Raw genomic sequence first — 10,718 nt, 5'->3', positions numbered from 1 at the left:
CACTGTTGAGCTAGTAATGCCTTGTGAATACATGATCTATAGAGAAACACCTGTAGTTGTAACTGCTGATGCTGTCTGTTGAAAAATAAATTTTGAATTTTTTTCCCAATAAAAAAGTATTTTGTCCTTAGAATGATAGTAACTCATTAATATATTAACATGCTTTAACATAGGGGTATATGTGTGTGAGAGAGAGAGAAAAAAAAGAGAGAGAATATTTGCATTTAAGAATTTCTCTGTTACAGGATGGATAGAGAATGGGCAAGAGGGCTAGAGCAGATATGTGGCAAAACCAGTTTGGAAGCTAGTACAATAATCCAAGTGAGAGAATGGATTTAGATGGTGGCAATTGAAATGGAGGAAATTGGATGGAAGATAATTCAGAGGAAATATCTTTATCTTTGGAAGATATTTAAGAAGAAAAATTGGTAGGATTTATGATGGATTACATGTGGGGAAATGATAGGAGAGGAAGGTTGTCAAGGTTTAGGTTTCTGGTACATACAAATAGATTCTGGTCCCATTAATGTAAAGAATGAAAGAGGACAGCATTAGTGGGGTGAATACACAAGCTGTGTTTGAACTTGTGCTATGGTTTGAATGTTTGTGTCCCTCCAAAATTCATGTTGAAACTTAATCCCTAATGGAATAGTATTAAAAGGTGTGATGAGAGCTTAGTATTAGTGCCCTTATAAAAGGGATTGAGGGGGTGAGTTTGTCCTCTTCACCAGGTTGGGACATAGCATTTGTCCTCTTTGGAGGACAGCAACAAGGCACCGTTTTAGAAGCAAAGTGCATCCTTAGCAGACACTGACTCTACCAGTGCCTCAGTATTGGAATTACCTCAAAAACTGTGAGAAATAAATTTCTATTGTTTATGAATTACCTAATTTGTGGTGTTTTGTTATAGCACAGAATGGACTAAGAGCTTATCATGCCAGCAATTAGACACATGGATCTGGAACTCAGAGGATAAGTGTCATGGACAGTTGCTATTGTTTTTGACTGCCCAGCATTTAAATCCAGTTCTTAATGTTTGGAGAATATTTTATCCTAACAGTCTGGGAGGAAGAAGAGATTTATGTGTCATAGGCTTCTTTAATGAGATATAACTACCCAAGATTTAGAATTGGAATGAGTGACACCAGCAAGTATGCCTTTAGAAGAATCCTCTCTTTTAACATGTGATAGTTAAAGTAAGACAGTTTGTAGGGCAGTTGTGGTAGTTCTTATGGTAGTGGTGTAAGCTGCAGCCCTCAGTGCTTAGTTGCAGCAATGGTGTCTTGACTACCAAATCTGTGGTGTGAGTTTGATTATTGCTTCTTGCTGAATAGTACATGAGTCTGGTTCTCTAGCTATTCTGGGGAGTTTTGTATTACACAGTATCATTTTTTATTATTTATTTATTATTATTTTTTAGAGACAGGGTTTTACTCTGTTGCCTAAGCTGGAGTGCAGTGGTGTGATTATAGCTCATCACAGCCTTGAACTCCTGGGCTCAAGTGATCTTCTTGCCCCAGCCTCCCCAGTAGCTAGGACTACGGTGTGCACCAATTTTTATTTTTATTTTTTTGTTTTTTATTTTTTTGTAGGGATGGAGTTTCTCTGTGTTTCCCAGGCTGGTCTTGAACTCCTGGGCTCAAGCAATCCTTGCACCATGACCTCCCAAAGTCCTGGGATTACAGGCATAAGCCACCATGCCTGGTCACAGTATTCTTTTAACAAAGTTTACCTTTGCTTAAATCAGCCAGAATCAATTTCTGTTGTTTGCAACTACTGACTTGGATTGATACTAGAGGTCTGGGCTCGAGATATACATTGTGAGTCACCTGTAGAGTGGTTGCATTAGAAACCATGCACAGGGATGACAGATGAGACAAGGCCTAGGACTAAGCCTGAGATTTACAACATTTAATGGCTGAACAGAAGGAGAGAAGGCTGAAAGAGAAGATAGAGAGAATTTTGAGAGATGGGAGAAAAATCAGGTAGTTACTATGGTGTTTTAAGAAGAAAAAGTGATAAATACCATTGAATGCTGCAGAGATCAGGTCAAGTAAGGACTGAAACATGTTCACTGGATTTAGTGTCATGAGATCATTGTCATCTTAGAACAAATTTTATGGCATAATGGCATTGGAAGGCAGATTGGAGTAAGAAATGAGTTAGGAGGGAGACTGAGTTTAGACAACCATTTAGAAAGCAGATTGGCTGTGAGAGAAATAAAACGTTGACTCATAAAACATTTAATGTCTAGGGAAGATTCTGTCTTTGATTTTCTGGTAGACTTGACTTTGTGTAAAGCTGATGAGAGGGATCCAATTAAATGGAAGAGATTGAATATACATGAAAGAAAAGGCATATTTGATATTTTGGCACTTCTGAGGAGGCAAAAGGAGATGGTACTCAAATACAGGTGGAGGAATTGGCTTTAGGTAAGAGGAGAGATAGCTCCACTATTGTAACAGAACAGAAGGAGAATAGAATAATGAAGATGTAAGTAGGATCATATGTTTGGTAGCTGGAATTTGAAGAAGTTTCATTCCAATGTGTTCTATATTTTCTATATACCATGTGCTGGGCATTATATTAGCAGCTTGATAGTAATCATTTTCTTTAATTGTTATAACCATTCTATGATGTTGGAGTTATTACAATTCTCACTTTATTGAGGAAATGAAAGCTTGGGTTAGAAACTTGCCCAAAGTTTTGACTTAATAAATGACAGATCCAGAAGTTAAATCCATATTTAACTTTGCCTGACTACAAAGATCCAGAAGTTAAATCCATATTTAACTTTGCCTGACTGCAAATGACAGATCCAGAAGTTAAATCCATATTTAACTTTGCCTGACTGCAAATGACAGATCCAGAAGTTAAATCCATATTTAACTTTGCCTGACTGCAAATGACAGATACAGAAGTTAAATCCATATTTAACTTTGCCTGACTGCAAATGACAGATCCAGAAGTTAAATCCATATTTAACTTTGCCGGACTGCAAAGGTTGTTTATAGAGTCGATTGGATGCATATAAAGAATATATTAAAGAAAAAATCAGCAAGACTTTGTGAATAATTATTTATGGGAGTTGACTTTGAATTTGGATCAAGTTTAATCAAAATAGATGAAAAAGCATATAAAGATACATATTTGGATAACTCCTTGATAACAGCATAGGACTGGAAGCATAGATTTGGAAATCATGAGCACAGGTGTGATAATTGAAGTTATTATGAATGCATGACCCCCAAAAAAGAGAAGGGTAGAGTTAAGGGGAAAAAATCTTGGTAAGAGTCCATGGTGATGACGAGAGGAAAAGAAGTAGAAGAAGAAATCTGAGGGGCAGATAGGAAAGGTGAGAGAACTAGAAGAGAGTAGTGTTTTGGAAATTAGGATTGCAGAGAGTTTTAATGGAACCAAATATGGAAGAAAATCAGAAAAAAAGGAAGGGAGGAGGATAAGACTGAGAAAAGACCATAAGATTTGGAATTGAAATGTTGTCTTAATTACCTGAGAAAGTAGTTAAATGAGATGGAGATAGTAATTGAATTGAAAAGTTCAATTAGGAAATGAGTAAAGAGGAATTGTAGGTAGGAGACACAAGCTTCCTATTAGATAAATAAGGCAATAAAAGGAAGAAAAGGAGTACTGTGCAATTAGAATGAGCAGCAAGTTTAAGTAATGGATTTCTTCAGATTCCTGATTATGGATCAAGAGGCAAAGGTGTAAATAATAGATAATAAAAAAATTGTCTTATTGGAGTACTTTCCCAGAAAATGATTTGTTAGGATAAATGTTTACCTAAGTCAAAGTTCTTTAATTTTTCAAATGGAGCACGATAATTCATTGGAGTGAGAGGGAATAGGGAGAGGGGAAAATAAAATTTATTTAAAACTCTCCAGTAGATGGAGCATCTTCATTGCTTTCCCAGAAGAAAATTTTGGAAAGGAATAAGATAGGTGGTAGTGGTGTTGGTAGAACTTAGGTATACTCTTATCAGGGTAATTAGGATATGTATAGGTGTGAATTTAAATGTAAACAAATTGATTTTCAGATTTCAATAAGGTGGTGTTTCTAGATTTCTACAAATTTTCATAAGAAAATCTAATGTTAAATTGAAGTGGATTAACTTTTCACCTACTAAATTTTCTTGACAGTCATAGCAATGTAGTGCCAGCAAGACAAAATAGCTTTGTACTCTTTATATTTGTTTTCTTATATTTTCCTAAAAAGAAGTAGTTAATAAATATATTATAAACAAACATAATGAGAGTAAATTTGGGTTAACATCTAAAATATGGAACTCAACTCAGCAAGAAAACAAACAATCTGATTAAAAATGAACAAAGGACCTGATAAGACATTGCTCAAAAGATGTGCAAATGGCCAACAGATATATAAAGAAATGCTCAACATCAATAATCATAGGAAAATGCAAATCAAAACCACAATAGGATACCTTACACCTGTTAGAATGACAATGATTAAAAAGACAACAAGTGTTGACAAGGATATGGAAAAAAGGAAAAGCTGTACACTCTCGGTGGGAATGCAAATTGGTACCGCCATTATGGAAATAGTGTAGAGGCTTCTCAAAATTTAAAAATAGAACTATCATAAGATCCAGCTATCTTACTTTTGAATATATATCCAAAGAATATAAAATCACTGTGTGGAACACATGTCTGTGCTCTCATATTCACTGCAACATTACTTACAATAGCCAAGATATGTACTCAACCTAAGTATCCATTGACAAATGAATGGATAAAGAAAATGTGGTGTGGGTGCACACACACACACACGGAATACTATTCAGCTTCAACAAAGAAGGAAATCCTGTCATTTGTGACAACATGGATGATGGATGAACCTGTGGGACATTATGCTAAGTGAAATAAGTCAGGCACAGAAAAACAGATACTATATGACTTCACTTGTATGTGGAATCTGAAAAAGCTGAGCCCATAGAAGCAGAGTAGAATGGTGGTTGCAAGCAGATGGGGGAGAAAGGAGGTGGAAATGAGGAAACATGTTGGTCAAAGAGTACAAAGTTTCAGTTAGGCAGAGTCAATAAGTTTTGGAGATCTAATGTACAGCACTAGTGACTATAGTTAACAATACTGTATTGTGTCCTTGAAATTTGCTAAGAGAGTATATCTTAAAGGTTTTCACCACACTCACTCAAAAATGATTATATGAGGTGATGAATGTGTTACACAAATTAACTTGATTGTGGTAATCATTTTACAATGTATGCATATGTCCAATTATCATATACTTGGTAAATAGAATTTATATTTGCCAATTATACCTCAATAAAGCTGGAAAAAAATAAGTAAAAGATTTTTCACACACACAAAAGAATAAATGTAAATTCTTACATTATCAAAACATATGTTAGTTTTGATGGGTATTAATACCAGCTAGTGAGCAACATGACAGCACACTATAATGAAATTGGTAATGCATATCTGATCTGCGGCACTTAAGCAAGAAAAACTTCTGAAACCTTTTTCACTTCAATATGCTGTTTTACAAGTTTTGATGACTTAAGACAGTTATTGAGATCATTTAGAGTTAAAAACATTTCTACCAGAAATATACAAAGGATTGAGGCACTTTGGAGGACTGAACTGCTTAAATTATTTTGTTTTCACTCTTTATGTCACTTTGGATAGGTAGACAAAGCCTAAGAGCATAAATTACCTAAAGATAGCATTTTGGATGGAAAATGTGCTTTATTTGAAACTAAGCAAATGAATCAGTCTCAAAACGTCCATTCAACCAACATATATTTGAATTGTGCTTGCTTTTCAAGATGTTTTGAAAAATGCTGGATTCAGAATTAAATTTTGATTATTGAATCGAATGTTATTTACTCTCATGTTAAAGTTAATATCAATGTATTGCTGTACTCCAAAATATGTTTAAAAACTTGTTACAAGAGGAATAAACAGGCCTTAAAAAACACTTGTCTTCAAGACAACAGGAGGGTCCCTGACAGGTCTCCACTTCTTTGAGGGCCCTTTCTCTGACTCCAGCACCCACTTACGGGGTTTTACAGGGCTTGTTCCGTGCTTCCACCCGCAAGGAAGGAGCGATTGTCCCCGCGCAGGTCTCGTTCGGACCGCGATCTCGCCGCTCTTCAGCGCGATCTGCCGCTCCCGCGGCGTGCTCCGCAGGGTCTCTCAGGGCTGGCGCCAGGGGCGTGGGGGCGGGGCTGAGCGAGGGCAGGCCAGGACTCCGGCCGTTTGGAGTCGGGGTCAGCTGGGGCGTCTCCGGGCCCGGGGATTCTGAGTGGATTTTGGGACCCCAGGGAGGGAAGGTGCGGGCGTTCGGGTCCGGGGTCACGGGGGCCGTTTAGGTGCGTGGGGAAGGGAGCTGTGTATGGCGGTTTTTCTCTGGGCGGGCGGCCCTGAAGGAGAGCAAGTGAGTGGGTGGGCGGGTGCTGGCTGGCCCTGCCCCTCAGAACAACTGGGTCGCCTTATCCCACGGGTTGGTGCTGCCCGTGGCTGTGGGCGCTGCCGGGGGGGCGGGGGTGGGGGCGGGATACAGTGTTGCGGCCTCGGGCGAGGGTTCTCCAGGACAGGAGGCTGTGAGGGTGGGAGTTGGCTGGGGAACTCCCACCGCGAAGCGCGCGGGCTGTGGCTTCTGGGCTCTGAGGAGAGCGGGAGACGCGAACCCCGCCTCAGGCGTACCTTGTAATGCGAGTTGACAGTCCTGTGAAAACCTCCACTTTTTAGATTCTCCGTGGTAAATTCGTAATTGCGAAATCGCACTGTTTCTCTAGGTTTTACCTGGCTGTTGGGGAAGAGCTTTCTTAGGATTTTGCTACACGTGGTCTTACACACGCCACCAAGGGACATATTCAGAGGCTTATTTTAAAGGGCATATCCTGTGGAGAAATCTGGGTGTCCGTGAACCCTGGAAGATCCGGAGGCTTGTTGCAATCCCAAGCATAAGCGGTTATGCGTGCGCCTCCCACCCCATCCCCGAAGTTTCAGTCAAGCCCCAACTCAACAAAGATTGCTAAAGTGCACGTTGGGCTTGGCCCAGGAAGGGGCTGGGAATGTCACCTTGGGCTGAGGGGGCCTCTCTCCTTACAGTTCTGGCTCCGTCCACATGTTCCTGTGAAGAATGCTATATTTAAAAGGTCTTTACCGAATATATGCTGTTTTGCATATGACTTCAGAAAATCTTTCCTTATAAATATATATTTTTTCATTTAACATAGTATCCAAGATGAATGACAGCCTGTTTGTCAGTTTGGACAGACTTTTGCTAGAATTTGGTAGGTATAAAGTGAAAAATAGGTAACTTTTTGTACTATCATTTGACATTTTAACAATGAATTGAAGTCACAAGAGAATTATTTATTTTAGTCTTCCAGTATGAACAAGACATAAGTACTAAAGAAGAGATGATTCAAAGAATTAATAGTAAGTAGCTTTGCATGATCAAGATATTTTAGTCTTTTAATTTGTTACAGCATATAATATACAATTGTTCTGTTTAGGGCAACTTATTGTTGGCATTATAACTTTTGTGTCAGTTCTCTCTGGCGACAAATAAACTATTTGCCTTAGACAAAATAGTTGTATTTAACTATAGTTTTTTTGATAATAAACTTCTATATTCAGCATTTAATTATTTTGTAAAGAATTTTGTCTTACATAGAAATGACCCCTTAGGTACAGTTGAAAAGATGTTATTTTATCTAATAGTTGAGTGAAATTTTTTTATCTTTATAGAAATCATCAGAAATCAGGTATCAAAATTGATAGGTGGCACATTTTCAGGAATAATAATTCTAAAAAATAATGTTATCAGAGAAATAGCAAGGCAAATCACACAAATACTGTATAGTATTTTAAGATCTGACAAAACAACTATAAAAAATAGAGTTCTAAATTTCTTAAATCCTTCTGAAAAGGTAGAATTTGGTTATCTTTTCTGCAATCAAAAAAATACAAAATATTAAGAATTTATTTTAATCTTTTCAAGAAATTATGTCTATTCTAGCTTGTATTTAATCACTAGTAACAGAAATAAGTGAGTTGAAGGTGCATTTAATAATTAATTGACATAGCATTAATGAATAGACATTCACATTTGTCAAAAACAGAAGGCTTATGTTAGTGTCATTAATGAGTAAATGTTTACACAGATTCTAGCATCTTAAGATATGATTGACCTTAGATACCACTGAATCTAGCCCTCTTATGTTAAAGATGAGGTACAAGGGACACTTATTTCTCATTAATCCCAAACTGAAATCCTTAGCTTCTGACTCTAGGATCAGGCCTGGCCCTGGTTCTCTGCCTTTTAGTGTAGGATCCCACCCATCTGAAGCTTCATTCTATTCTCTGGCTTTCTTCCTTTTAGGTAAACTGCCATGCCCACTTTTTTCCCTACTGTATTTGTTTATTTTGAATTTATAATTTCTACCTTAAGAAAATAAACATTTCCTCTTTCTAGAATGCTATGAAGATATTAAGGAAAACAAATCAACTATTTCTAGAATACGTGAAACTATAAATACAACAGATGAGGAAATTGATTATTACTATAAACATAGTGAGGAGATCAAAGGCAACAGTAGTGAGTGAGTATTTCAAAGAATCAATTGTCATTACATTCTTTTATTCAGGGTTTTTGAGCTAATAGTTGAAGACACTTGCTTCAAATTAATATTCTTTATTAGCTAATGAATCAAGTCTTAAAGTGCCTTGTTATGGTACTATGGAGAGGGATTATAGGAGGATCAAAAGAGAACTAGAACTAAACAGCTATAAGATCTCACTAATTCAAATTCAGTTAATCTAACTATAAACTTTTGAATAAGCTCAGCATATAAAATTTCTGTTAGATAAATTTGAAACTATTCCCATCTTTGAATTTTCAAGATCTTATTTTTGTGTGAGGGAATACAGCCTAAAGTTTTTCAAAATAAAAATATTTAGTATGTTAACAATTCTTTCAGCATGGTTTCAGGTTCTGGATTCTACTTGTTAACTCTAGCATAAGACAAACATTTTGAAACAAAGACATGAAAAGAACAAAGACTTAATAAAAATATAAATTTTCTGTACTTAGTTTTATATGGACATTGTAATAAGCACTGTACTTTAGGATCATATTTCTTTTGAAATATTTTGTTATTCAAAATTTTAATAAGCCTTTCTGGTGTTCCCCCCATTAGTTTTTTTCCCACTGGTTTTAAGAAATCATAAAAGTAACATGTACCTAATACAAAGATTCAAGTAATATACACATGTATGATGTAAATAGTTTTTCCCTTCCTGTAGTTCCCATCCCCTACCCTGTCATCCTCTGCATAGGTAATCACTCACATCCTTTTAGACCTTACATAGTCAACATCATTATTACACATACCACACATATGCACCTGTCTATATAGCTATCTTTTCTTTTTACAAAAATGGAATCTCTTCATTCTGCAACTTGCTTTTTAGCATTTAACAATATGTAATGTGAATTGTACTATGCATGTAATTATGTATATATTTCATTCTTTTTAACAGCTCCAGAGTATTTATGGTATTGATGTAGCCTGTTATTTAGCCATTCCCCTATTAATGGACATTTAGGTTATTTCCAGTCATGTACAGATATACTTCCAGGTATAGAGGTCTATTGCTATAGAATGGACTCCTCGAAATGAAATTGCTAAAGAGTATGCACATTTAAACATTGGGTGGATAATACCAAACTGCTCTCGAAAGAGGTTATACCAATTTATTCTCCTACCAATAATGTAAGAGAACAATATTTTGTACAGTGACACATTGATTGACTTATGAATGTTACTTTTATAAATAGAAAATGAATTATTAAAAAACAGCGTAGGAGAGTTTCTATTTCCTCATACTCTTGCCAACACTGAAATGATCAGTGTTTAAATATTTTGGTAATCCGATCAGCCAAAACTTACATGTTGTTGACCATTTTCTTTTATTTCGATTTTTGTTTTATTGTAATAGGTTTTACCTGTGGTTTCCTCAATTAGCTGCATTGGGTTGTGGAAAGTACTAATAGTTTCCCCTTAGAACCTACCATGTCCTAGATACACTGTACTTTGTAAAAGCTTAATTTCTGCTGGGGTCTGAGGAGAGTCATTAGGATCTGTTGATTTTAATATGCTTAAATTCATGAATAGCTCTAGTTCATGGTTTCAGCATCCTGGTTATTAGATTTAAATGTGAAATATGAATCTATGAAAGTACTAGAAAAATATGTGACTATGTAATCTTTGAGAGAAGAAGGTCTTTCTAAATATGTCACCAAAATCAGAAACCACATAGGAAATGATGGATAAATATGACTACACACAAATTAAAAAGAAAAATACCCTATAATTATGTAAAAGACAAAAGGATAAGCTAGGAAAAGTGTCAAATAAGGATTGTTTAAAAACATAAAGTACTTATAGAAATTAATAAGAAAAAGCAAAAGTCCTATTAGAAAAATGAGCAAAGAAGGTAAACAAGAAAATACCAAAATGAAAACCATACATAAGTCTAATACATGTGCAGAAATGCTCAATTTTACTAATAGTCAGAAATATCTAAATTAAAGTGATAATTAAATGCTACTACTTTTGCCTTTGAGTTTTGCTGAGATTAAAAAAAAAATTAACACCCAGCACTGGCAAGAAATAAGAATACCAACTCTTATATGCTGTAGGAGTGTTA

General features: G+C 36.0%; 1 protein-coding gene across 1 annotated transcript in view; it reads left to right on the top strand.

Moving 5' to 3' along the window:
• Positions 1 to 7,237: 7,237 nt before the first annotated feature.
• Positions 7,238 to 10,718, top strand: part of CUNH14orf39 (chromosome unknown C14orf39 homolog) — a 52,818-nt gene continuing 49,337 nt past the window's right edge. The window contains exons 1-3 of the mRNA XM_012435632.3: positions 7,238 to 7,294; positions 7,386 to 7,442; positions 8,482 to 8,608. Coding sequence (XP_012291055.2) covers positions 7,246 to 7,294; positions 7,386 to 7,442; positions 8,482 to 8,608 — 233 coding nt within the window. The 5' untranslated portion in view covers positions 7,238 to 7,245. The remainder of the gene's footprint in view (positions 7,295 to 7,385; positions 7,443 to 8,481; positions 8,609 to 10,718) is intronic.

The sequence above is a fragment of the Aotus nancymaae genome, unplaced genomic scaffold, assembly GCF_030222135.1.
Source record: "Aotus nancymaae isolate 86718 unplaced genomic scaffold, 86718_ANA_hifiasm-v0.15.2.pri h1tg000011l, whole genome shotgun sequence".
In the NCBI taxonomy this organism is placed as follows: domain Eukaryota; kingdom Metazoa; phylum Chordata; class Mammalia; order Primates; family Aotidae; genus Aotus; species Aotus nancymaae.
Note: the sequence above shows the minus strand (reverse complement) of the source record. Positions and strands in the feature narration are given on the sequence as shown.